General features: G+C 45.4%; 2 protein-coding genes across 3 annotated transcripts; one reads left to right on the forward strand and one right to left on the reverse strand.

The window, feature by feature from the left end:
* Window positions 1-478: 478 nt before the first annotated feature.
* On the reverse strand, window positions 479-10676 carry SLC51B (solute carrier family 51 subunit beta). 2 transcript variants are annotated; one of them, XM_053364993.1, is made up of 5 exons: window positions 10326-10676; window positions 8000-8090; window positions 3043-3189; window positions 2086-2176; window positions 479-1026 (listed from the first exon to the last, which is right to left on the reverse strand). In XM_053364993.1, the coding sequence occupies exons 2-5, from the start codon at window positions 8037-8039 to the stop codon at window positions 804-806; spliced, it is 501 nt and encodes a 166-aa protein (XP_053220968.1). In that variant the 5' UTR covers window positions 8040-8090; window positions 10326-10676; the 3' UTR covers window positions 479-803. The 2 variants fall into 2 exon arrangements, with proteins under 2 accessions (XP_053220968.1, XP_053220967.1); XM_053364992.1 differs by having other exon boundaries at window positions 3043-3192; window positions 10326-10673.
* Window positions 10677-20185: 9509 nt separating this feature from the next.
* Window positions 20186-27940, forward strand: MTFMT (mitochondrial methionyl-tRNA formyltransferase). Its single transcript, XM_053364689.1, has 9 exons — window positions 20186-20367; window positions 21350-21562; window positions 22774-22896; window positions 23722-23824; window positions 24313-24388; window positions 25145-25236; window positions 25889-25970; window positions 26519-26601; window positions 27310-27940. Exons 1-9 carry the CDS (start codon window positions 20201-20203, stop codon window positions 27502-27504), a joined length of 1134 nt encoding a protein of 377 aa, XP_053220664.1. The 5' UTR covers window positions 20186-20200; the 3' UTR covers window positions 27505-27940.
* Window positions 27941-27964: the final 24 nt, after the last annotated feature.

The raw sequence follows: 27964 nt of genomic DNA on the forward strand, positions 1-27964 counted from the left end.
CTTGTGCATTCATTCATAGGGATTAATTACCACTCCTGGTTCCATTTGCGTATATAAAAGCTATATATGTAACTTTGTAATGTAAATGTGTTCATTTATTCATTCATTCATTCCATGTTCTTGGACATTCTGGTCACTCTCTCCAGTTCAGTTTCACAACTCACAGTGTTAAACTGCACTTTCAAATTGTTATTTCTCCCTCTTTTTTTCCCTTTACTGAGCTTTTTCGAAAATGCAAATTAAAGATAAAGAAAAACAAAACAGATGCAAGGGGTACTGACATAACGGGCTTAAGATAGCTCAGTCTTTATACATGCTGATCATCTTAACACTTCCTTCCTCCCGCACAAGCAGATGGAGCTCAGAACTGGAAGACCCTTTGGAATGTAAACAATATTGACCTGTGGTACCAAAAAGTTTGGCAATGTGCCTTTTTAGAGAAATGAACACACAGAAAATGTACCCAGGGGACAAATGGTAAATTAAGAAAATATGGAAAGCATTTATTGATCATACAGATGTACAGAATAATACCTGCCCTCCACTCCTTGATGTACACCAGACCATGGAACTTTTGAGTTACTTTCTCTTTTCATCTCAAACCCCCTGTAAAGAAAATCTAAAGGAGCACTTTTAAATTATAATTACACCCACTGTATGAATAGAAACGGTCAATTCGGTACCCTGCACCACATGTAACATTAATACCTCCCCCCTTTGCAGCTACTTTGGTTCCAGTTGATGAATTTTGCTTGGCTTAGAAACCCAATTTCCAAAAAAACTAATGGCAATCTTGTGTAACCCTATGCATCCTCTTCCGGCGCATCTGCAAACATGGTTGTAACGTTCCCATCCTTCCAATGGATCGTCACCTGCCCTGCATTTTCTACTTTTGGAAGGAAGTTCTCTGGGGGGGAACCAGAGTTGTTATCTTCCTTCAAAGGCACAAAAGCTTGCTTCATTTCCATCTCATCAGGCTGGCCAGCTACATACCCTTCTTGATGCATGAGGGCAATCTTCTGGGCTCTATTGGATGGGAGGAAAAGAAATAAATAAAATAAATTCATCAGGCTCAGATTAATTTTGAGGCAAGAAGAGACTGAAAACTATCTTTCTCAAGGTTTCCTGGGAATAGAAAATGGCTCAAACCCTAATAATAATAATAATAATAATAATAATAATAATAATAATAATAATTTATTTATATCCCGCCCTCCACAGCCAAAGCTGGGCTCAGAGCGGCTAACAACAGTGAAAACAGCACAGTTTACATAAAATCAGTCAATTAATTGAAATACATTCTAAAATCAGTTCAGAATCTAATCAATGGCAACCACTGGGCTAGAGTTCTGTGAAGATTACAGAAGGAGAGAGGGGGTCAGACTGTGCCTTGACCAAAGGCCTGGTGGAACAGCTCCGTCTTGCAGGCCCTGCGGAAATTCCCGCAAGGCCCTAGTCTCTTGTGACAGATCGTTCCACCAGATCGGGGCCACGGCCGAAAAAGCCCTGGCTCTGGTTGAGGCCAGCCTAACCTCCCTGTGGCCCAGGACCTCCAAGATGTTTTTGTTAGATGACCATAAGGTCCTCTGTGGGACATACCAGGAGAGGCGGTCCCGTAGGTACAAGGGTCCTGGACTGTATAGGGCTTTAAAGTTTAAAACCAGCACCTTAAACCTGATCCTGTACTCCACCGGGAGCCAGTGCAGCTGGTATAGCACCAGGTGAATGTGATCCCGTGGTGAGGACCCCGTAAGGAGTCTAGCCGCGGCATTCTGCAGACTGTATTTGGGCTACATGGCTGGTGCTTCTGCACAGCTCCAACTTGCAGCCCCTCTCACACCACATTGAAAAGTTATGGCTTCTCCCAAAGAATCCTGAGAACCATGTGAAAAAGTTCAGAGACATGCCAGTTTTGAAGGCTAGCTGCATTTCCTTTTCCTTTCAGCAAGTGCAAATGAGGTAAGTTTGCATTGAAAGGTAAGCTGAACCAAATTTCTTCCTCATCTCCAGCTCCGACTCTGCAAGCCGACGTACCCAGGTGAGGAGGCATTACATAAGAACCCTCCGTTCTGGCATTATCCGTACCTGTTTGCTGCAATACTTTTCCACAAGAGGACTATGCCTACAAGCAGAACCAGCACTGAAAGGCCGAGAATGCAGTAATTCCATGTAGTTGCTGCAAGAGAAAACAGGGAGCTGTAATAATGTGGGTCAATAGCTCCTGGGAGTTGCTGTCCTGCTGTCTCTCTCACAGCCTGTCCCACCCTTTCTGCCTTTCCAACATGGGCTCCATCTGCATTATACATTTAAACCACTATCGTACCACTTTAAATAGTCACGGCTTCAACCAAGGAATTCTGGGAACTGTGTTTTCTTAAGGGTGTTGAGAGTTGCTAGGAGCATCTGTTCCCCTCAAGAATTACCATTCCCAGAGTTCCCTGGGAAGAGAGATTGACTGTTAATTCACTCTCTAAGCTCCACCGTGGCTCTGAGTCTTAGAAAGACTCTCCACACATTGCACTGAAAACAAGTACACATCTCTTACACATCGACGAGTGCATGTGTGGAGGAGTGTACATTTGGTAACTTGTACAGCTCAACTGTTGCATGCACAGACTGTGCACTCGTCAAAGGTTACATGTGAAAAGCTCTATAAGAAGAAGAAGAAGAAGAAGAGTTTGGATTTGATATCCCGCCTTTCACTCCCTTTAAGGTGTCTCAAAGCGGCTAACATTCTCCTTTCCCTTCCTCCCCCACAACAAACACTCTGTGAGGTGAGTGGGGCTGAGAGACTTCAAAGAAGTGTGACTGGCCCAGGTCACCCAGCAGCTGCATGTGAAGGAGCGGAGATGCGAACCCGGTTCCCCAGATTACAAATCTATCACTCTTAACCACTACACCACACTGGCTCTCTGTACTTATACGCTCTATAAGTATACAGCTCAGCTATTACACAGAATGTGTAATGTAGGAACTGCCCTAGGGCCTGCAACACTCATCAGTGACAATTCTGCAAACAAGCCTATCCTCGTGAGAACTCACATTCTTCTCTCCGAAAAAACCACAGCAGCTCCTGCAGCATCGCTGAAGGCATCTCTTCTGTTTCAGGCTTACCGCTGATCTCTGGGAGATCTTGAGCGTGTGGGCTAGACATGGCCAGGGCAGAGTGTCCACTCAGGTCTATGTTCACTGCTGGGTGAGAGAACAGCACAAAATGAGTTTCCAGTCATAGCTTTAACCCTGGGCTGTAATGACTATCAAGCACTGTTAACCTTTAAAACAACAATGTAACTCAGCCACCTCCCAACCAAGTGTCCTCCACATTATCTGGACTGCGACTCCTGTTACCTCTGACCATTGGCCCTGGTAGTTGGGGCTGATGGGAGCTGGAATCCAAAGCCTCTGGAAGGCACCAGGTTATGGGAATGTAACCAGAACCAGCCCATCATGACATGGAGTTGTGCCCAACATTCTCTGTCTGCTAGCGCCAGGGCTTTCGTGCTGGTGGACAGATGAGTCACGCAGCAGAGGACTCCAACACAGCAGTTGTGCTAATGGAAACTTGCTGCACAACAAATTGTGTGTTCTACTGTGCAACAAGGTGACCAGCAATTGGCTGGTGCAACGTCTTGTGCAACAGTGTTCCACTGGTGCAAAACAGTACAGTGGTACCTCGGGTTAAGTACTTAATTTGTTCCAGAGGTCTGTTCTTAACCTGACACTGTTTTAACCTGAAGCACCACTTTAGCTAATGGAGCCTCCTCCTGCTGCCGCGCCGCTGGAGCACAATTTCTGTTGTCATCGTGAAGCAAAGTTCTTAACCCGAGGTACTATTTCTGGGTTAGTGGAATCTGTAACCTGAAGCATATGTAACCTGAAGCGTATGTAACCCAAGGTACCACTGTACATCAACGAAGCAACTACAATAAGCCCAGAACTTACGCGAATTTAACTTGTGCTCATTCAGCTTTACATGTGTGGCACAAAAGTTAAAAAACAGAAAGGGAGCGGAGTTCCGGGGGGGGGGGGGAATGAATTGGATAATCCCACCCGCCACTGAACCAGATGTGTTTTGACTATACACAATTTTAGCTTCGGGCACAATCTCTAGAACGTAACCCCTGCGTAAGTTGTGGGTTTACTGTATACCACTAAGTGACATAAATTTGGTGCTACATTGGACACACAACCCATGACTGGGTTTTAAATCTGGTTAATGCATTGGACAGTTCATAATTTCCCAGGTTGTGAGTGCCTGCACGTCTATAGAGCTCTCTGACAATTGTTTCATTCACTGGCCTGGACTGTTTGTTTCAGCTTGGGAGCGGCTCTCCAGATCCTGAAATGGAAGTGCCTTTCCTAGCTGTCTCACTTGACATTCTTTAATCCCAGTACAAGATATTGGACCAGGCTGCGATGCGACAGAGACAGATAATGCTAGTATTTGTACTCTATTGCATTGTACACATATAATGAATGGTGTTAAAGAAAGGAGGAGGCAGTTGGCAGTTGGTTGATTATTCCGTTAGTTGATTTTTTGACTGAGAATGTTGAGTGGGGTGACTTCAAGCAGACACTGGAGGAGTTTCTGAGAACAGGCAAGGTTTGGATTAATAACTTATGCACTGCTGTGCAGGAGTTTTGAAAGCAAAATGACTAAACCCTCTCTTGGACTAAAGGGAGAAAAACATTGCACACACACACACACATATGAGTAAAGATTTATCTTCAAGTGCTGTGTAAGGCATCTATTTTATCACAAATAGATAACAGATCATTTGCTCTAAGACCAGTGCCGGATTTACGTATAAGCTAAACAAGCTATAGCTTAGGTCCCCACTCTCTTGGCCCCCCCAAAAAATTTCACTATTAATATACTTCTTCTTAGTTTGAGGCAAGGAAGAAGGGCTACCCTTATGCTATTCATATAATCAGTTATCAGTAATCAATATATTCATATATGCTGACACATAATCAGGGCTTACAGTATTTTATAATCCATTTTGAATCAAAGGGAAGCTGTGCCTTAGCTAACTGCAAACTGCTTGAAACAGCAAATTAGAAGCCAACCTTTCCCCTACAAACATCCGTGTACCCTGAACAAAGGGAAGACGTGAATCAGAGATACTGGTACAAATTCCCCTCAGATACAGGCTAAAATTAATCCACAGGAATAGGAAGAGCTAAACCACAAAAACTCCAAAACTCCCTGTCCTGTCATAACTAGGGGAGAGGTTAGACAGAGCGTCACTGCAGGCAATGGAAAGCAGAACTAGAACTCTGTGCTTGACCAGTGCTTGACCAGGAGCTGGAAGCATGGCAAGAAGCTTGCTAATTGGCTAATTTTCGCTGGCGATATCGTGACTGCCTCATGGTTCTCTCATGATCTATGATTTGCTGTGATCTGCTCAGGTATAAAGACCTCTGGATTTCTGTCAATCGGGGTCCCAGTTCCTTTTGGAAGAGATTCCAAACTGGGTCCTTATTGTCTGGCAATAAACTTCACCTTCTTATTCTCCATTGCTGTGTCTGCCTGATCCTTATTAATGCCAAGTGGGTACCTGCTTACGTTCACGTGCATCAAGTTGTATTTCAGTTCAACAATTACTTTGATAAAATACATATTTTGTTATGTGCAAATGGCTTTAGATACCTATTAGGTCTATAAATTACCATATAGCATATATTCAACACACACACAAAAGTGACAATTTGTTGTTGACAAAGCACAACTGAACATATAAAGGGCCCCATTACCTTCAGTAGCTTAAGGCCTCATCAAACCTAAATCCAGCCCTGTCTAAGACTGAGCAATTGTCCATGCCCTAACCATGCAGGCCAAACAGAAAGGCAATTTTAGACTAAAGTCTACACTTAAGGGAACTAGAACAGCCAACGCCCACCTGGTCCTCTCCAGATATTTTGGACCCAGTGTGTGGCAGCTGTGAAAAATGCAGATTCCATGTGAGGGTTCCTTAGGAAAGGAACTGAAAATAAAACTGTTGGTATCATAATGCCTTTACACAAATCAATGTTGCGACCAGTTTTTGAATGCTGTGTACAGTTCTGGTTGCCTCATCTCAAAAGGATACAGTGGTACCTTGGGTTACAGGCACTTCAGGTTACAGGCGCTTCAGGTTACAGACTCCGCTAACCCAGAAGTAGTACCTCGCATTAAGAACTTTGCTTCAGGATAAGAACAGAAATCGCGCGGTGGCGGCACAGTGGCAGAGGAAGACCCCATTAGCTAAAATGGTACCTCAGGTTAAGAACAGTTTCAGGTTAAGAACGGACCTCTGGAACAAATTAAGTTCTTAACCAGAGGCACCACTGTATTGTATATTTGGGAAAGGTTCAGAAGAAGAAGAAGAGTTTGGATTTGAGTCTCAAAGCAGCTAACCATCTCCTTTCCTTTCCTCCCCCACAACAAACACTCTGTGAGGTGAGTGGGGCTGAGAGACTTCAGAGAAGTGTGACTAGCCCAAGGTCACCCAGCACTGCATGTGGAGGAGCAACCAAACTGATCAAGAGGATGCAGCTACTCCTTTACAATGAAAGATTGCAGCATTTGGTGCTTTTTAGTTTAGAAAAGGCAAGTGAGAGGCGACATGGTAGAAGTTTACAAAATCCTGCATGGCAGGGAGAAAATGAATAGAGAAAAGTTTTTGTCCCTCAAACTCATGGACATCCAATGAGGCTGAATATCGGATGATTCAGGCGGAGAAAAGAAAGGACTTCTTCATGCAGTGCACAGTTAGACTGTGGAACTCGCTTCCACAGGGGGCAGTGATGGCCCCCAATTTGGATGGCTTTCAAAGAGGATTGAACAAATTCACAGAGCATAAGGCTATCAATGGCTGGTAGCTACAGTGGCTACTCTCTGCCTCCAAGGTAGGAGACAGCAATGCCTCCAAGGTAGGAGACCACTTGCTGGAAACCACTTGGGAGGAGAGTATTTGGGTCCTGCTTGTTGGTTTCTCACAGGCATCTGGTTGACTGCTGTGAGCACAGTATGATGGACCTTTGGCCAAATCTAGCAAGTTCTTCTTATGTTCCTATACTCCCTTTGTCATGATTACTTTTCCATTAAGAGCAATTATAAACCAGAAGTTACCAAGGAGGTGTTAAATGCCATTATGGTATACAGTGGTATGGTACCTTGGGTTACATACTCTTCAGGTTACATACTCTTCAGGTTACAGACTCCGCTAACCTGGAAATAGTACCCCGGGTTAAGAACTTTGCTTCAGGATGAGAACAGAAATCGTGCTCCAGCAGCGCGGCGGCAGCAAGAGGCCCCATTAGCTAAAGTGATGCTTCAGGTTAAGAACAGTTTCAGGTTAAGAACAGACCTCCAGAACGAATTAAGTACTTAACCCGAGGTAGCACTGTAAACCTTTTGCAGAGCAATGAGCTTACTTTGGGATATTTAAAACAAGGCAGTCGAAACCAACGACTTCTGATTGCTAGAAAGGCACACACACACACACACACAGAGGATCTCACTGGGTCCCTGTGACAGCCACTCCCACTTTGTCCAGCCAGGTAATGGGGCGCAACCTGCTATCTGATCTCTGCCATCCCTGCTATCTGCTCTCTTCTCTTTGATGCTTCTTCAGTTGCTAGGGATGTAGGGCACATGCTGAATCTGAGCCGCAGCTCAGACTCCAATCCTAATTAAACTATAATATAGGTCTGTAACTACATTTTAAGCCTGCCTCGAGACTGCTACTGTGAAACTGAGTGAGTAAACCTTTCTTTACTTATAAGGAGACTGATTTGCATGTTTATTGTTTTAAAGGGGAAATACCAGGAAACCCAATCTGCAGTAAAGCATCTTGGATTACTTAAATAAAAAAGCGAAACCTAGCTTATAAACAGCTTCCTTATTTTTGCTGGCAAAGGGGTGTACTCTGCTGAACTCACAAACGTGAGTAAGGAAGGATGATACCTAAGAAATATATCCTCTCCTAGTTTCTATACACATCCCTACACTTACCATACACCACAAAACAGAGGATTGCCCAGAAAGTGTTCATGATGGCACAGGAACTCTTCGGGTCTTCTTTCAAAGGATCTTCAAATAGAACCTAGATGGGGGAGGGGAACCAAGATGCTTATATGCATACAGATTATTGATATTCTGAAAATGGACAGCATCACAAGAGACAGGGTCCAATTGCAGCAAAGCCCATGAGATCTGAAGAGGAAAACATGTTTCCATTCCATTCCACTACACACAGGTACACACAGTAGCCAGGGGGGAGGGGGCGGTCCACACTGGGGGGCCATAGGGCACTATGGGGGTCTTTTGGGTGGCATGGGAGTCTGTAGTGTTCAACGACTTGGGTCTACCCTAGACACTGGCGGAGGCTGCTACACTAAGGTTACCAGATGTCCCCGTTTCCCAGGGACAGTCCCCGGATTTACAGATCAGTCCCCTGACAAAATCCATCTACAGTCATACGTCATGTTATGTCCGCTTCATGTTATGTTCTTTGAGGTTACGTCCCGTGGCGACCCGGAAATACCGGAAAGGGTTACTTCTGGGTTTCGCCGCTCACGCATGCGCAGAAGCGCAAAATGACGTCACACACATTCTCAGAAGCGGTGATTCGCAACCCACGCGTGCACAGACGCATCACTGTGGGTTGCACACTTTTCATGTTGTGAACGGGCCTCCGGAACGGATCCTGTTTGCAACCAGAGGTACCACTGTATTTAGTAGGAAGTTGACAAGTGTCCCCGGATTCATTGAAAAAAATCTAGTAACCTTATGCTACACCTCTGGGTACACAATCAAATTTTCACAAAGCACTCCAGCCACTAAGTTTTAAAATCTGCATTCTTCCCATCCACAGCAACATTTCTGACACAGGTTCATTTTAAAGATGATTAGTATAAGAATAGCCTGCTGGATCAGGCCAATGGCCCATTCAGTTCAGCATCTTGTTCTCACAGTGGCCAACCAGATGCCTGTGAGAAACCAGCAAGCAGGACCTGAGCACGAGAGCCCTCTCCCATTCTGTGGTTTCCAGCAACTGGTATTCAGAAGCATCACTGCCTCTCAAGCTGAGCCACAAACACAGAAAGCTGCAATTGGCTGCTCTGAGTCATCACTATCAAGAAGTTTCTACCCAGGGCAAAGAACATACATCCTTGCGGTTAGTGACCTCCTTTATCACTTTCCCTCTTGCTACATTCCCCTGGATTTAATCTCATAGCAGGTCAAAGTTCATATTTCATGGCCAAAAGAGGCTATTCCAGTTATAGAGACAGAAAAGAGTGTTATAAGCTGCGCATGGCTCTATATGTCTGTGTAGTGACAACCACAGCATACATACCACTTTAACAGTCAGGGCTTACCCCGCCCCCCACAAGAATCCTGGGAACTGTAGCTTACTCCTCACAGAGCCACGGTTCTCAACACCCTTAAGGAACTGCAGCTACCAGTCCCAGGATTCATAGGCGGAAACAATGTACTTAAAATATATGGTGTGGGTTTTCAGAATGCCTTTCTCAATCAGGGAGACTTAAGTGCAAAAGAAGAGGAGCACACCAAAAAGTTAGATCAGGAAAGGGAGCTGTCCTCAGCCCGAGGGCCACATTCCCTTCTGGCCAGCCTTTTGGGGTCCACCTTTTGGGGTGGGTGGGGCAACAAATGTAAATTTTACATTTTGGGGGGCTAGTTTTTACATTCACTCACCACACCCCTCTCTGTCCTCCATTCAGGCAAGCAAGAGGGATTCTCCAGTACAAAGACACAGTCCAACTGGGCAAAGACATTCACGGAGGATGCAAAGCTGGGCCAAAGAGGGATGTGCCCTCCAGATGTCGCTGGACTACAACTCCCATCAACCCCAGCCAGCACAACCAGTGGTCAGGGATGATGGGAGTTGGAGTCCACCAACATCTGGAGGGCACTACCTTGTCCCCCATCCCCGTTATAAAGCTTAAGAACATTTCAAGGAACTCTGGACAGAAATGTCTCTAAGCTTTGGCAAAATGCGTTACCTTCCCACTGAGGAGTCAGAGTGATCTCTTTGACATCTGGGAATTGGGGGCCCAAACTGCAAATCTGAGCTCTAGTTATCATCATCACCATCTGTTCATTTGTATGCCACTTTCCCAGAAAATTATTCCCCTAAGTGGCTCACAACATATCAAATGAATAACAATTCAAAAGTATATTAAGCAATTAGAAATAACCATAACATACAGAAATAATAGTGTTCTCCTCTTAGAAACCAACCTTCTTCCCCTCCCTAACACACCTTCTTGGTTTCATCCCATTCCCCTTTGCAAACATTTAAGAATGATCTTACCAGAAAGTCTGCCCTTTGTGCTCAGGAATCAATGGGAAGATAGTGTTATGTTGAATCAGCTTTCTGAAGATGCTGCCCCTCTGAGCTGTTCAGTGCCTGAAGTCGGTTGTGAGAATCTCAGCACTGACTCTTTGGTTGCAAAGGCTGTTGTTACTCACACACACTCATTCATTCTCCTGTGCTATAGCCAAGGACCGCTGGAGCTAAGCACAGAAGAGAGGAATTTGTAAAGTCCATGAGCTGTCCACACCCACTGCTCCAAACCAAAGGTGAATAAACTCATCCCCAAGCCAAAAGCTGGGGCTTCATCATTTATTGACTTGTTACCCTGCTCACTTAAAAGAGTCCACAGTGGATTTTTTTTCCCCTCTGGGAAAAAGAAATTACTTTTCTGCCATCATGAAATGAAACCATGGCACAAATTTGGAGGGAAGCAGACTGGTGCATTATCTTTCTCTCACTGTGGATAATAGTGGCACTTATCTATACAGCACAAAGTCCTTCAGCTAGCGGTAATGAACAATGCATATCTTTTAGTCAATGGACTAAATCAGGGATCAGCAAACTTTTTCAGCAGGGGGCCGGTCCACTGTCCCTCAGACCTTGTGGGGGGGCCGGACTATATTTTGGAAAAAAATAATGAACAAATTCCTATGTCCCACAAATAACCCAAAGATGCATTTTAAATAAAAGGGCACATTCTACTCATGTAAAAACACACTGATTTCCGGACCGTCAGTGGGCCAGATTTAGAAGGCGATTGGGCCGGATCCGGCCCCCAGGCCTTAGTTTGCCTACCCGTGGACTAAATGGACACTGGAGTCAATGGACGCCGGCCTGGCCAGGACAGCTTTCCTTTTGTATATTCTGGGCTTGGTGAGGCATGTGACCCTCACCTATCCTGAGCCTATTCCAGCTGAGGAATCACACACCTCCTTCCTGAGCTAACAAGCCCCACCTGGGCTGTGGGTCCTTGCCTGCCTTCCCTTAGAACTGACAGCTGTAAGTTCTGGAATCCTGAGGTGGTAAGTCCCATTTTGCCACTTGAGGCAAAACAGGAAATGCTACCCTGCTCTGCCACACCACCACCACCAGTGAGACACTCACCACCACGGCACCAAACTGCCGGTGGCACTGCAGCTGTACCACCAGCTGTGCCACCTCTGCCACCTGTGGAGAAGCGGTGCTGGCATTGGCACCGATTCCCTGAAGGAGCTTGCAAGATCTCACCCAAATCTCATGAGATCCTTTGCTCTCCTTTTGCTCTTGCAAGACTTTGATGAGATCTTGCAAGATCTTGCAAGAAATCAGTAGGAAATCAGCACCCATACTGGCACTGCTTCTCTGACAGAGGTGGGGACATAGCAGGAGGCACCCATGAGGCAGCTATTTCATGCCACTTCATAGGTGGGCTGGCTTTGCGCACTGGTATCTGTTTACCTGTAAGCACACACCTTTACTTTTTTTTTAATACAACTTTCTCAATCTACCAGATTTGCACAAATCAGCAGCCGTGTGTGTATGTGTGTGTGTGTGTTGCTCCAAGCCAGGAAAGCTGAGATACTTTGGTATTTGTTTGCATTTGCACATACACCTTTTGTGATCTACCATGCTTGCACAAAATAAAAATAAGCGATGCCTCACTACAAACTAGGTATGGATTTGGAGTTGTTCACATGAAAGGCTGCTTATCGCTTCATTTCTTCTCCCTTTCCTCCCCATCCTCTGTACTCTGTACTGGGGGGGGGCAGGGGGCAACTTTGATTTCCTAAAGAAAGCTCCTTTTGCCCCCTAACAAAAATCCTGGTTACACCCATGGCTTGGACATTGAGCTTTTAAGCACGGCGAAAGGTAAGTGTGGGTAAACCCTTATTGTTGGCAGAGGAAAGACAAGGTTAGTTGGACCACTGGTATCCCAATGCTGAGTAGGGGCTTTTTGGAGTTGAAGTTCAAACTATCTGAATGCTTTGAATTCTAAAAGGATACAAAGTTCGAAAGAGCTGCTGTAATGGAACTATTAGAATTCAGAGGTTTTAAGCCAGATGTAGTAAATGTAGTACTCTCCAGATGTTGTGGACTACAACTCCCATCAGCCGCAGCTAGAATCGGCAATGTTAAAGAAATATGGGAGTTGTAGCCCAAGGCATCTGGAGGGCACTGGGTTGACTACCCATTTCAATTGTTGCCCTGTTTCACACTCTTAACCACTTTGAGAACTTTTTCTGGGAAAGTGTTATATAAATGTTCTAAATCAAGGGTGGGAAACCTCAGGTCTGGGCCTCTATCTGGTCCCTGGGACCCTCACTCAGCCCACATCCCCTCTTCCTACACCCTTCACTGGCCTTGCTTGGCACACTCACGAGTGCCTTTTCTAAATACCAGCCTAGGCAAAGTTTACTGCAAGCAAAGGCCTGCGTATTCTTGCCTGAAAGATTACTCACCAGGAACATGGTTGCAAAGGTGAGTTTCGCCCTTGATATATCTAGGAAGAAACTGCAATCTGGGATGTAGTATATTTCAGGTTGTTTATCAGTTCTTGTAGATATTACCTTGTGTCTTCTGTGTCTTTGACCTCAGATCCCTGCCTGGTTAGAGAACAACTAGTGCTGCCTGTAAGCCAAAATGGATGGCCAGCCCAACCATTAAGACAGGATGACATGGGTGTAGCCAGGATTTATTGGGGGGGCGCAGACATTATGCTTGGGGGGGCACAATTGGTCAGTTAGTTAAGTATTTTATTTATTTACTTTATTTGTAAAGTATGCCCATGCAGGGTGAGGCCTTAGGTGACAGAAGCCCCTGAAGTGGGACCCCTGCAGTTGCCCTGCTTGCCCTGCAGCCTCTGACAGTGGTGGAAAAGTTGTCCTTAAAGATAGATGGATGGATGTATTTATTTATTTATTTATTTATTTATTTATTTATTTATTTATTTATGAAGCTTTTATTTATTTTGTTTTCAAAAGTTTACATAACCATCAACAATACGTTTAATTAATCCGTTGACTTCCCATCCCTCCCTCCATGATGTTCTATGTTTATCCTTTAATGCTGCATATTTTAACTTATTAACACTCCTAAATCGTTAGCTTGAATGTCTTTCTGACATTAGAAAGATATGTATTAAATTTGCATGCCACCCTTCATCCGAGGATGACTAAGCGGTTCACACTGTAAAAGCATAAAAATATGTAACATAGTAACAAACAAAAGAATAACACCCACAAAGAGAGAGAGAGTTTAAATGGCCATAGACACTTATTCCGCAAACTGCTTTTGAGCACAATGGTGTTGGTGGGGAAATGTGGTATTCATATTCCTATTTCAATAGTAGTAATAATAATAATAATAATAATAATAATAATAATAATAATAATAATTTTTTATTTATACCCCGCCCTTCCCAGCCAAGGCCGGGCTCAGAGCGGCTTACAAGCAATAATAAAAACAAGATGAATGATTACAACTTAAAAACAAAAATAAAATACAACATTAAAATAATGGAACATTAAAATATTAAAATGTAGCCTCATCGCAGGAGGAGAAGGAAAAGAAAAAAGAAAGAGAGGGAGGGAGGGAATCAAATTGGCTGCAAGCCAAAGGCCAGGCAGAACAACTCTGTCTTACAGGCCCTGCGGAAAGAAATCAGATCCTGCAGGGCCCTGGTCTCATGAGGCAGAGCGTTCCACCAGGCCGGAGCCAGAGTTGAAAAGGCCCTGGCTCTGGTTGAAGCCAATCTAACTTCCTTAGGGCCTGGGACCACTAGGGTGTTGTTATTTATGGACCTTGAGGCTCTCTGTGGGGCATACCAGGAGAGGCGGTCCCGTAGGTACGAGGGTCCTAGGCCGTGAAGGGCTTTAAAGGTCAAAAGCAGCACTTTAAATCTGACCCTGTACTCCACCGGGAGCCAGTGCAGCTTGAAAAGCACCGGGTGAATATGCTCCCATGGCAGAGACCCCGTGAGGAGCCTCGCTGCAGCATTCTGTACCCGCTGGAGTTTCTGGGACAGCTTCAAGGGCAGCCCTGCGTAGAGAGAATTACAGTAGTCAAGCCTGGAGATGACCGTCGCATGGATCACTGTGGCCAGGTCGGGGCGGGAAAGGTAAGGGACCAACTGCTTGATGCGGCGAAGGTGGAAAAATGTCGCCTTGGCTGTTGCTGTAACTTGCGCCTCCATGGAAAGGGAGGCGTCAAGGATTACACCCAAACTCTTAACGGAAGGCAATGGCACTAATTGGGCCCCCGCAAGAAAGGGAGTTGGTCCCTCATCCCCATGCCATCCCAACCTAGCCATAGGACCTCTGTCTTCGAAGGATTTAGTTTCAATCGGCTCCCACGAAACCATCCAGCCACAGCTTCCAAGCATCTGGTCAGTGTGTTCGGGGCCGAGTCGGTGTGGCCATCCATCAGCAGATAGAGCTGAGTGTCATCAGCATATTGGTGACAGCCCAGCCCAAAGCTCCGGATAATCTGGGCAAGGGGGCGCATAAAGATGTTAAAAAGCATCGGGGAGAGAATTGCGCCCTGCGGCACTCCACACACCAAGGAGTGGCGCGATGACATTTCCCTCCCTAGTGCCACACTCTGTCCCCGACCAGAGATAAAAGAGCACAACCAGTTACGGGCTATGCCCTGTATCCCCACATCTGCGAGGCGGTGGTCCAGAAGATCATGATCGACCATGTCAAAGGCTGCTGACAAATCTAAAAGGATCAGCAGTCCTGACCCGCCTCGATCCAGTTGTCTACGGAGATCATCTGTTAGGGCAACCAGAGCCGTCTCCGTCCCAAAACCAGGACGGAAACCGGACTGAAATGGATCTAATGCCAATGTTTCCTCCAGAAACCTACCAAGCTGTTCAGCAACCGCTCTCTCAATTACCTTACCCAGGTATAAAAGATTTGAAACTGGGTGGTAATTGGATAGGTCTAAGGGATCTAATGATCTAATGAAGAGTGGACACACCGCTGCTTCCTTCAGTTCCCCAGGGAATGTCCCCGTGTCAAGGGACAAATTGATAATTTCAACCAGGGGGGTCCGCGCAACATCTGGACACTCCCTAATCAGCCAAGACGGGCACGGATCAAGGAGGCAGGTGGTGGGCCTAACAACTTGGAGGAATCTATCCACATCAGTAGGGAGTATCCGATCGAAATGGTCCAACACTGGACCTGAAGTCAGTCGAGGGGCCTCCAGTTCAGTCACTGTATCTAAATTGGCAGGGAGGTCATGGCGGAGCAACAGGACTTTCTCCGCAAAAAAGCTCGCGAATGCCTCACAGCTGTGGGTTGAATTTGTACTTAAATTTGGTTGTCCTCCTAAGGACGTTATTGACCTAATTATTCTAAAAAGTTGAGCTAGCGGATGCAATGGAAGCTGCAAAGTAAGATTTCTTAGCAGCTTTCATAGCCATCTCATAGGCTTTCATAAGCGTCCTATAAGATGTTCTTGAGGCTCCGTCACGAGTCCGTCGCCATACTCGCTCTAGCCGTCTGAGATCCCGCTTCATTTTCCGGAGCTCCTCAGTAAACCAAGGTGCCCGGTTTCGACGGGGTTGCAGAGGGCGCTTAGGCGCGATCTCATCAATGGCTGCCAAGAGCCGGTTATTCCAGTCCTCAACAAGGTCATCTAATGAGTCGCCAGGAGGAGCAGGGTTCCGCAAGGCTTGTTGGAATCTATCAGGATCCATCAGTTTTCGCGGACGAGCCCAAATAGGTTCACCACCCGAGCCGGGGAGGACCGGGAAGTCAATCTTGGCTTTCAGAGCGTAGTGATCAGACCATGGCACTTCCACAGCGGGGAGCATGATCACATCTATGCCAGCTCCAAAGATCAGATCCAGCGTGTGGCCTGCTTGGTGAGTGGGGCCCAAAACAAACTGGGAGAGCCCTAGTGTTGCCATGGAAGTCACTAGGTCCAGAGCCTGTGAGGAGGGAGCGGCATCGGCATGGACGCTGAAGTCTCCCAAAACCGGTAGGTTTGGGAACTCCAAGGCCCAGCCCGCCACCACCTCCAGCAGGTCTGACAGGGTGGCTGCAGGTGTGCTGGGTGGTCGGTACACCAACCAGACAGCCAAGCTCTCCTTGGTGCCCCACACGAGACCAACACATTCAATGCCGGAGATCGCCGGTGATGGCAGAGCTCTGAAAGAGCAATCCTCCCGGAATAACAACGCTACTCCTCCCCCCCGACCCACAGTCTGCGATTGATGGAGGACAGAGAAACCTGGGGGTGTTATCTCATGTAGGGAGACTACTTCGCCTTCCCGTACCCAGGTCTCCGTCACGCAAGCCAGGTCAATCCCCTGCGAGACAAAAAAGTCACGCATGGTGGCGGTTTTGTTGCCTATGGACCTGGCATTGCACAGCACCAATGACGGAGGTGTGTAATCCTTGCTCTCCCTACCCTCATCCCTTGGGATGGGGCGTAGATTGGAAGGGGTTCGAGGATCACTGCATCTCGAAACCCTTCGCCGATAGAGATATCTAGCCCCACCGCCATTCCTCCCTAGCCCTTCAATTGTGGAAATCCCAGATCCCATACTAGCCTCCCCAATAGATGGGTAACATCCCCTCAATAACAAGTCATCCTTGGGCCAGGACTCCTGGGTCAAAATGGTATGGGAAAGAGGTGGAGGTCTGATAGGGTAAGTATCCCTAGAAGATAAAACCCAACCAACCGCACCCCAAGCGGCGGGGGGCGGGGGGACAGTCCCATGGTGTTTCATTAACTGTCAATCCCCCTCTCCCTCCTGGGTTAATTGGAGGATTGTTGGTTCTATCTGTGGCTGTGGAAGTATTAATGAGGTATGTGTTATAAGATGTGGATCACTGGCCAACAAAGAGCCAGATTCGAATTCGAAAGATCTGTCCATCCTGTCTCGCCAGGAGTACAGTACAGAAAGCTGATCATTCTGATAAGTTTTTGGAACATTAGGCAAAGGTCCAGATGTAGATTTGGTGCTGGATATCTCCGGATTGTCAGCAACATAGAGTTCTTTAGGTGTTGTTGCCATAGAAATATCGGAGGCGCCAAATTCCTCATCTAATTTGGTGTCGTTTGAAAAGGGAACAGGGAGTTGCACTGATGTCTTTCTATGGGATAAAGAGCTGTTGGACGTCTTTAAATATTGCGCTCTAGGCTCTACTGTCCTTATATGTTGGGTAGAAATCTCAGTCTTTATACTCATTAGCCTCTTCTTCAGGTCTTGTAATTCTAGGCTTACAAAGTTCTTTTCTTCCTTCAGGCAATTAGTATTTCTAGTGTTGAGCTTGGTTTCCTTTATCCGCATTAGCTTTGACTCTATGCAAGGGACCAATTGCCTCCTAGTTTCGTCCTTAAATACCCTCACTGGGCGGAGAGAATGGAACCACCATAGGGTATCCTTTATCTCCATGAGTCGAGATGGGAGGGTTGATGACCTAAAGGTCATAAATAGGCGCAGGAAGTGGAAATTTTCTAGATCTACATTTTGGTAATGGTAATTCAGGAGCTGAGACAAGGACATAGTAATTTGTCTGCGGTTCATCCACCTATGAGTGTATCGGTGAATCTCAAGCATTATCTGGTTCGTTTGCAAGACTTGACAGGACCTCACTTCATCCATAGTTTGAGTTGGTGAGTTATTAACAGAGTCATTTCTTATCATCCTTTTAAGCCCTTGGGCATTTAAAGGGGAGGAACTAGTATCCAATTGTTTCTCAATGTTAACTATTCTAGTGAGGATTTCATCCAGTCTTTGGAGAACCAGAACCATAGTTTCTGCAGACAACATGCAAATCTCTTGGTAGGGGTGCGTATCCCGAATTGGTTGAAAGCAGGCTCCTCTGATATCTTGTTCTAGAGCAGGGGTGTCTAACTCAAATTCATCGGGGGCCGCATCAGCAGTTTGTTCACCCTCAAAGGGCCGGTTGTATCTATAGGTCTTACAGTACAGGAGAGAAGGGTTCAGGCAGCCGTTGGATCTGTCACATCACAGGATGGCATGCGCTCAATATAAAAACAAGTGGAGGTTTCCTGAATGCATGTAAAGTGGAGGTTTCCTGTGTAGAACGGCCGGCGCCGCTAGAGGGCAGACGTTCTCTGGCTTGTAGGCTGCCATGCATGCGCTGAAGAGGCGGCTTTCTTGTGTCAAAAAAAAAAAAAAGCGAGAATAAAAGGTGAAGGCTGGCGGCCGGCGGCGGCTACATGGGCCACATGATGAGGTCTGGCGGGCCGGATTCGGCCCGCGGGCCTTGTGTTTGACACCTGTGTTCTAGAGGCATGGGTGGGTCAGCGTTAGGAGTGGGAGGAATCCCTCCTGCTCCTGCTCTTGCCCTCTTGGACGGATTCGCTTTTTCTGGGAGGAGGGGGGTCGGGTCATTGACATCCTCCTTAAGGGGGGGTGAGGTTCCCCCAACGTTGTTACTCACTGTTTGTTCTATTTGCTCCGTTTTCTCGGTTTCCTCAACCCGCTCTTTTTCTGAGCCAGGGCAGATGGTGTTGGCTCTCTGCCGATTCTTTGTTTTAGAGGAATTGTGAGTCTCAATAATGGTCTTCTGGCTCTTTGCACCTCGTTTTCTCCTTCCGGCAGGCATTCTCAATAATCAGTATTGAGCATTCTCACTAAGGGAAGGCAGGTATGCAGCAGTGACACTTGCCTACCACCACTGACATCTCCACACGGGGGGGGGGGGGAGGGGGACACACCTGTTCCTGCTGTTTTTTTTAAAAAAATATTTTTTCATTTGCTTTTCTATTTCTCCAAGAGCACACACTTTGTTACAGCCATGCATAAAATGGTAAGAGAAATGATTGCAAAAAATATCAAACATGAACAAGTAATAATAAAATAAATAAAATCTTTATTGCGGTCCAAAGACCCATCAAACAATTTCAGAACAAAATACAGTGAAGACAGCCGACCACAAAAAAGACAAAAACCGAAGCAGTCATTTTGTTTTGTCTGAAGCATGCTGATCCTTGTTGCTTTCAATCTCCAAAAAAAACTTTGCCATGGCCAGTGTAATATCATTAGACCTGTCATCCAAGAGATAATTTAATATGGGAGGCTTCGATTTTCCCGGCCAATTTGCCAGTAGGGGTTTGATCAGTTGTTCCCTTGCTTGCTCGTACTGCCCACAATGCAGTAAGATATGCTTCATGCAACTGACAAATAATAATAATATCTATATTCCTTCAAGCTATTTAGATCCTGTGTCTTTTACTTTTACTTCCCTTCTACTCTTTCTATAGTTTCCTATCTACTGTCCTTTCAACTGCGTTTTCTTCCATGTTATTTTCACGGTCTTACGTAATGTCATGTTGCAACATAGGGACTGCTGAGTGTTTTTTTCCCCCAGCTGTTATGATTATTTTCTTGTTTAGGTTATAGTTTCTGCTTGAACTCCTGCTTGCAGCGCAGCTCTACCTCTTTCCCCCTTTTCTTCCTAATATCCCAACAAATGAAACTGATTTGTAAAAATGTTACATGGGGGAAAAAACATGAGAGAGAGACATTGCACACTTTTGTAAATCAAGAAAATCTTTAATCAAAAAGAAAGGAAGCAAGGAAGCACAGGAGAGAACAAGGCGACACTCCTCCTCCTCCTGCGAGTAGCAGGGACTGCGGCAACAAGTGGACGGGCTCGAGGTAGGCCTCGAACAGTTGCCATGGATACGGCTTGCCCCTGGTTGCTGCGGTTACTGGATTAACACCGCCCAGCAATCCCACAAGGCCACGCGGCGAGCCAAGCTTGGACCCGAGCAGTTGTTGCCCCGCCCACAGGTGCGCAAGTGGAGTGTCGCGCGGGGTTATACGTCATTCGCGCCGCGACGCTGGAGCGCGCAGGCGGGGTGGGCGGCGGCGGCAGCCTGTGGGAGCTGCTGGCGGAGGCGCCATGTGGGGCCGGATTTTGCGGGCCTGGCGGGGCCGGTGGAGCCTGGGGCGGGGCTACGCTTCGGGAGCTGCGGAGGCTCCGAGGCGGGAAAAGCCGCCCTGGCGGGTCCTGTTTTTTGGAACTGACAGCTTCGCGGCGGAGACCCTCCTAGCGCTTCAGGCTGCCCGGTGGGTCTCTAGGGCGGAGGAGGGAAGGGGGGAAAGGCCTTCGGGAGCCGGGTCAAAGGTTATGGTTTGTGGGACAGGGAGAGGGTGAAAAGGGCATCGAGTGAAAGGGAGAAGAGAAGCTCCAAGAACAGGAGCTGCCCATTTCCAGCTCACTATTGGCTGTTTATCTATCTAACCCAGTAGTGGCTGCTCTGACTGACAGTAGCAGCGGCAGGTGCATTTTGAGAATGGTATTCCTCATTAACTAGCTACCTCGCTGTTATTACCGGTATCATTATCGTTATTTTTCGTTAACTGCCCTTCAGCACAATTTCCCACCGTTGCAGCATTTTAAAGGTACATACAATTTAAAACTGATGCAATCAAAAGAATAGGGAGTGTCCATATAGGCCTTCCAAGCGTTCCATCCTCAAAGATCCCTAAGTGCCACCTTGGAAACAGCATCATTTCATTTTTATCAAAGCAAGCTGATTAAGGCGAGAGACAAAATGTTTTGCAACATAAAATTTAAAACACTGTTCTGTTGGTTAATCACAGTACTGTGTGGGTATGTATATATCAGGTGTCAAAAAGCCAGTGTAAAGAGGAGTGACTTGAGGATGGAGATGGAGTGGGGTTCCTTCACTGCCCCAAGGTGTTTGCATTCTGCAGAAGGCATTGGAGAGATAAGAATGATAGAGAGCACATGTGGGAAAAGAGGGGCTAGCTCAATTGGCAGAGTGAATGCTTTGTATGGAGAAGGGCCTAGGTTCAGTTCTGGCAATTCCTGTTAAGTAGATTTGGCAGATGGTGATGAGAAAGACCATAGATCTTGGAGAACTGCAGCCAGTCAAAGGAGACAATACTGTACCGGGCTAGATAGACAAAGCACCTGACCTAGTATAAAGGAGCTTCTTGTGGGAGGGCATTTACTGGGGTGGTAGCAGCTTGGCACTGTTCTCAAACAGTGTCCTCCATGATTCTCTTTTATGTTCTGTGGCAGAGAGGCCAAGTCAGGTCGTCTTGTGGACCGTCTGGAGGTGGTAACACTTCATTCCCAGCTGCCCAAGGGTCTCCCTGTCAAGAGCTGTGCAGAGCAACTTAAGCTCCCCATCCACTTCTGGCCAGATGTAGGTCTGTGTGACCACTTTGATGTCGGTGTGGTGGCATCATTTGGGCGCCTGCTCAGTGAGGACCTCATCCTGAAGTTTCCATAGTAAGGCTGTGAACACAAAATGTGTTGAGTAGTTTGTTTGTATTGCAATCTGGGCTGTGTGTTAAAGGAAAGTGGTTGGAGCAGGATAATATGGGAAAGGCTGTAATTCTTAATCAGACTAGTATTTTCATGTAACTATGTGCAGGATTTTAGTGCCTGAAGACATTAATAACAAATGCCCTCTCAAATGCATTATTGTCCAAGGGGGTACAATAAGGGTTGCTTTACAGGCACTGTCAGTCTAAAATTGAATTGATTTAGTACTCTAACTTCCAATGCAAAATATGTACGGCTTTCACCATAAATTGATGTAGAGTGTACAATTCTTTGTACATGCAGTGGGGAACCTATTTGGATAACTCTGTTAATTTCCTATTGAAACCCTTTAGTGTGCAGAGTCAGCTGCATTTGGCTAGTGAATCTTGGTTAGAGAGTAGACTTTACTTGTTGCAAGCACACAGGTATGCTTGTATGTCATAAAATAATAAAGTTGTTTATTGTAGGAAATGCATAACTTGGATAGAAAAGGTTTCTCATTCTAGTTCAACTAACTAGTCTAAAGAAGAAAAAGGTAGCCATGCTTCCTCCTTTGTTCTCTCAGAGGCTAGTTAAAGATGACCTCTCATCTTGAGGAGGAGGAATTTGTAAACAGATTGCAATCTAAGATGTATCAGTCTATTAATAATAATAATAATAATAATAATAATAATATTTACTAGATTTATATACTACCCTTCATCAAAAGTTCTCAGGGCAGTTCACATGACAAGTTCTAAACAACAAGGAGAGAGAGAGAAGTAAGCTGATGGGTCTGAGTGTATGGATGTTCCTTACTCTGTCAATCTATCAAAAGTGTTTACATCTCAACCTGCAAATTCCAATTAGCCAGTTTTGATGTTCCTTAAAGGCATGTTGTCATGTGCTTCCTCATTTTCTTTTTCTTACCCTTCACTTTTCTTGATCATGTTTTCCACTGTTTATCAGTGGGACAGTTTACTGGTTATAGCAAAATACAAAAATAGGAGAATACCTTTTTACTGTATGCATAGTTATGTAATACTAAGTTTTCACATTATATTTTCATATCTTTGGGCAGTTACAATGAATGCTATGTTGCATTTTTTAAAGTGAGTTCTCAAAATGGTTACTATTCGCTTATATATGTTACAGAATTACTGGTCCTATTCTAACTTCCAAATGTTCTGATTCAGTGGTGTGCTGAATGTCCATCCCAGCTGTCTTCCAAGGTGGCGAGGCCCAGCACCAATAATCCACACAGTGCTCCATGGAGATACAGTTACTGGGGTGACAATTATGCAGATCAGGCCTAAGAGGTACAATAGCTATTTAATTCAACAGAACGTTGGTGCAAACATGTCCTTTTTAGGAACTCATAATTTCATGGGTGCCAAATAGAGATGGGGGAAGAATCTGTTTGGTCAGCATCTCTAAGCAGGCTGATGTGATCAAGTGCTCCCAGCTTTGCTTGTGGACCCTAACACAGTTCCCAGTCACTTCTCCAGATTTTGCAATGCATTTTCAGTGCACTAAAAATGCACCCAAGAATGTATTTTCTATGCAAAAGATGTGTACACAATGTGCAGTTAACTGGTAAATTAATTTTAAGTAAGAAGTGTGTAGAAAATGCATAAAATGGGATAGAATTAGTTGTTCAGTCCATCCATAGTGCTGGGTAATCTTCTCAGTGTCTTAAATTGCTTTGTGTTACTATTAAGGCAGTGGTTCCCAAATCTTCATCCCCCACAGATCACTTGAAAATTGCTGAGGGTGTTGGCAAAACACTTAAATGGGGAAGCTTAGAGGGAAGGGCTTTAGTTCAGTAGTAGAGCATCTGCTTTGCATGCAAAAGGTCCCAGGTTTGATCTCTGACCTCCCCAGGTTGGGCTGAGAGAGACTCTTGTCTGAAATCCTGGAGAGCCTCTGATGATCAGTGCAGACTAGTGTTTCTCAAACTTGGGTCTCCAGCTGGTTTTGAACTACAACTCCCATAATCACTGGTCCTGTTAGCTATGAGCAGGAGTTGTAGTCCAACAATAGATGGAGGCTCAAGTTTGAGAAACACTGGTATAGACAGCATTCAGCTAGGTGGACCAGTGACAGCTTCCTGTGTTCCTTAAGGTTGTGTGTTGTGTTCCTAGGTTTGATGTAGGTCCAATTATCAAGCAGGAAACATTTGCAGTGCCACCCTGTTGTTCAGCAAAAGAGTTGGAATCCATGTTATCCAAACTTGGTGCAAGTATGGTAAGTTAACACTGCTTCCCTCCCCCCCCCCTAAGTTGCATCTCTAAAACAGTTGAAAACTTACGAGATGCTTAGAAATTCCAAGTTATGGGAACCAGGTCAGTTGAAGCATCCAGTTTCTAAGAGACAACAAGTTGAGAAACTCACTTTCCTAAGTTCAGAATATAAATACAGTGGTACCTCGGGTTAAGTACTTAATTCGTTCCGGAGGTCTGTTCTTAACCTGAAACTGTTCTTAACCTGAAGCACCACTTTAGCTAATGGGGCCTCCTGCTGCCGCTGCACCGCCGGAGCCCGATTTCTGTACTTATCCTGAAGCAAAGTTCTTAACCTGAAGCACTATTTCTGGGTTAGCGGAGTGTGTAACCTGAAACGCATGTAACCTGAAGCGTATGTAACCCGAGGTACCACTGTAACACTATTATTGTAGTCAAAACATTGTTTTCTTGCTGTGTGATGTATGTTTCGGGGGTTTTTCTTCCTTTCAGCTCATTTCTGTTCTGAAAAACCTACCTGAAAGTTTAAGGAACAAGACAGAACAACCAAAGGAAGGAGCAACTTTTGGTATGTACCCGATGTTTCATGTTTGTTCTTGTGAGCACATTGCAATCAAGCCTACAGTTTCTCACAGTTCAGGAATGGCAGCTGGTCTTTCTGATAGCCCAGAAGAAATGGATCATGACCTCCCCTGCAGGCCACTTTGACATCAGTTGACAACCTTAAAGAGGCACACAGTCAGTGCCGATCAGCTAACTGGCACTAACAACACACCTTCAAAGGGGGCAGCTGGCAGCAAGAGCAATTTGGTGTGCAGCTGCATTTTTACCTGCCACAAATGTCAGATGTGGGACAGGTGAGCATGGCATAGGTGAAATGGCCTGGCCACAGTAGGGTCCCTGCCAGGTCTCATTAGACCCACAGGCCAGAGTTTTTCCCATTTCCATTCCACCTTGGGGCAACAGCATTGAGAGAGGTGGGTGTTGAGAGGCCAGTCTGTGGTAAAAGCCCCTTGGTTGGCAAGGAAAGAGGTGAAGCAGGGGGACCACAATGCATTGCAGTGAAAGAATACTGGTGGTGCAGTCATTTGAACTATAGGGGTTAAGAATGTAAGACAAGCCAGTTGGAGCAGGCCACTGTTCTCTCTTGAGCACAAGAGCCTTCTCCCCTTTTGCGGTTTCCAGCAACTGGCATTCAGAAGCTTTCTGGCTCCAACTGTGGAGGGAGAGCATAGCCATCATGGCTAGAAGCTGTTGGTAGCCTTTTAGCTCTATGAACTTGACTCAGAGTTCACCCATTCAATGTTGTTTTGTTATCTTAAAGCTCCTAAAGCCAGCATTGCAATGAGCTGCATCCAGTGGGAAGAACAAACTCCTGAGCAGATACTGAGGATGCACCGTGCCTTGGGAGCAATGGTAATGCCAGTGTTGCAAAGAGGTTCACTAAAATCCTAGGCTACAAAAGAATTTCAATAGCGTGTCTATCAATTATATATAATTAAATGCTGATTTGGGAGAGAATTTCTCCCACCTCTTAGTCTTCAGCTTTGGAGGAAATGGGTTAGCACCACCACTTACCAGCTGTTCTGGGATTGCAAAATTAAAATTAAAAAAAGCCAAGTTTGGTGGGGGGGGGTGCTAGTTGATTTTTTACATTTTACTTTGCTGTAGCTTCAGATGAGCAACTCCTTCACCCACAGTTACATACTAGCTTTTTGTTGCTCAGATTCCTTTGAAGTCCTGCTTACCGTAGATTTAAACTGCATGCCTTATTTCCAACAAAGCTACAGGGCTGGCAGATGAAGGCTGACCTTGATTTTTAAAAGTTGTTTTAAATCTAAAATGCACTCATATTTCATACACCTTGGGGAATCTAGTTTGCATCTGACCTAGTCTTCTTGTATTTGAAATGCTTCTGCTAATACACATCAGAAGAAAGCAGAAACTAGCCCTAAATTTGTGTTTGTATTGCTGACTGAACATGAAAACAGTTTGACAACTCTGGATTCATTTAGCTGAAATGAGTGTGAACATCTGTGGCTAAGATACCTTACTGTACCTTTTTCAGATGCCTCTGCAAACACTATGGATGGGTACTACTGTAAAACTCTTGGATTTTGTGGAAGTGGAGGCATTAAATGACCACAATGGTATGCACATACATCTCAGCAATTTTGGTTGTTAGCTATGGCACAAAAAGTAGTTAAACATAACACTGGAGGCACCTGTGAAACTGAAGTTATATATCATTCCTTGCCTTTGCTGCGAGTGTTTCAAATTGCTGTGTGGCCTTTTAGCTTGGTGTCATCTTACCTTCTGGCCATAAATGAAGACCCTGCCTTTGATCTCTAAAACCTTTTATAACCAACAGAAACTAACCTGCAGGGGCAGGGTTCAGCAGAGGCAGTGATTTCTTACCGTGACAACTATGATCAGCCAAGAGAACCCTGTTTGGGTTGGCCTCCATAACAAATATGGATGACCTGGGGAGTGTAAATCCTTTTGAGTGGCTTCCTGCAAGTTATGCAAGCTTCCCTTGGATGTTTACTAAAACCTGAGCTTAAGCAACACTTGGAAGCTTTGCAAGATATTTTCATTTGGGCTGGTTCTATGTGGCTGATGATACAATCAGGCATGCACAACTCCACAACAGCCTGTTGTGGGAAAACTAAGTCTAGAACATGTGTTTTGTGTTCAGATAGGTTAGCAGCTGAAAACGGAACCGTCCCAGGATCAGTGTTCTATCATAAGCAGTTGCAGACACTGGTGATCCGTTGCAAGGTATGTTTGTATGTACAGTGGTACCTTGGGTTAAGTACTTAATTCGTTCCAGAGGTCCGTTCTTAACCTGAAACTGTTCTTAACCTGAAGCACCACTTTAGCTAATGGGGCCTCCTGCTGCTGCCGCGCTGCTGGAGCACGATTTCTGTTCTCGTCCTGAAGTAGAGTTCTTAACCCAAGGTACTATTTCTGGGTTAGCTGAGTCTGTAACCTGAAGCGTATGTAATCTGAAGCGTATGTAACCCAAGGTACCATTGTATGTGGTGTTTCACTTTTCTTTCCTCAGATTGCTAGACTGTTCACAGGCAGCTGCGGTAAGGGGAACAGTTTGCAAATCAAATTTACGTTGAAGTTGCTTGCTTTTACCACTTAATGGCTTGGAGAATCGAACTATGCAGAGTTCGCAAGCATTTCCTAAATCCCTCCTTCCCATTGCATTACAGTAACTTGGGTTTTTAAACATGATTGAGAACTGACAGGATACTGAGTTTCATGGATTCATGTATCCAGTGTTCGTCCTTCTCAGAGTAAACATATTGTAGTTAATGGACATAACTTTACTTAGGTCCACTGATTTCAATGTGTCTTTTCTTGAGTGTGTAAGTCAGTTGGATACAACCCCATGTTTTTGCTGTGTGACTTCAGGACTTGGGGGATGTGCTGAGACCTCTCCAAGACTCAGCTTCACCTTGTTCTTTTCCCCTCCAGGAAGGCTGGGTTGGAGTTAAAGCTGTGGTGCTTAAGAAGAAGCTGACAGCTGCTGACTTCTACAATGGCTACTTACATCCTTGGTTCCAGCAGAATTCCAAAATGACTCCCGGGACGTGCAGGTTCCAAACACTCAAGCTAGCCCCAGCAAAAAGGAGTCGGCAAGGAACACAGTTGCATGCTCGCAACACATAGCAATGAAGGCCTGGTACGCTGTCTGAATCAACCAGGTGTTTGTTTATACTGGCAGGGTTGGAGACATCTCCACGCCATATCATCTCTGCATCAGAAATTGAGTCTTGGTGTCTCCCTGCGCAGCCATCAGTTGACACAGGGATGGAAGGAACAGGAAGATGTCAAGAGGCGGTGGAGTTTGACTATTGCTCCTCTATGGGTCTCCCAAACGGTTTTCATTCTGGCTACCCTGAACAGTGTGTTCATCCACAGTATCTGTAGCCTTGAAATAATCTTTTCAGCTCTGCAAGAGAGATTTATATGGGCATCCTTTCTCTGGCTTTCTAGGTTAACAGTACATTAATCCTTGTACTCAAAAGTGCAGGTTTGTAAAGTTACCTTAGATAACAATGCTACACTTACTGCAATATTGAATGATAAATTATTTTTTACATAAGTTTATCTGAATGATGTGGTCTTC

This window comes from Podarcis raffonei, chromosome 14, assembly GCF_027172205.1.
Source record: "Podarcis raffonei isolate rPodRaf1 chromosome 14, rPodRaf1.pri, whole genome shotgun sequence".
Lineage (NCBI taxonomy): Eukaryota > Metazoa > Chordata > Lepidosauria > Squamata > Lacertidae > Podarcis > Podarcis raffonei.

Coding starts and splice junctions, on each gene's coding strand:
- MTFMT (XM_053364689.1), top strand. CDS start 20,201: ATGTGGGGCCGGATTTTGCGGGCCTGGCGGGGCCGGTGGAGCCTGGGG. Junction 23,825..24,312: donor CCAAACTTGGTGCAAGTATG/GTAAGTTAACAC, acceptor TCTTCCTTTCAG/CTCATTTCTGTTCTGAAAAA. Junction 25,971..26,518: donor GGCATTAAATGACCACAATG/GTATGCACATAC, acceptor TTTTGTGTTCAG/ATAGGTTAGCAGCTGAAAAC.
- SLC51B (XM_053364992.1), bottom strand. CDS start 8,039: ATGAACACTTTCTGGGCAATCCTCTGTTTTGTGGTGTATG. Junction 2,177..3,042: donor GTTTTTTCGGAGAGAAGAAT/GTGAGTTCTCAC, acceptor TTTCTCTTGCAG/CAACTACATGGAATTACTGC. Junction 1,027..2,085: donor AAAAGTATTGCAGCAAACAG/GTACGGATAATG, acceptor CCCATCCAATAG/AGCCCAGAAGATTGCCCTCA.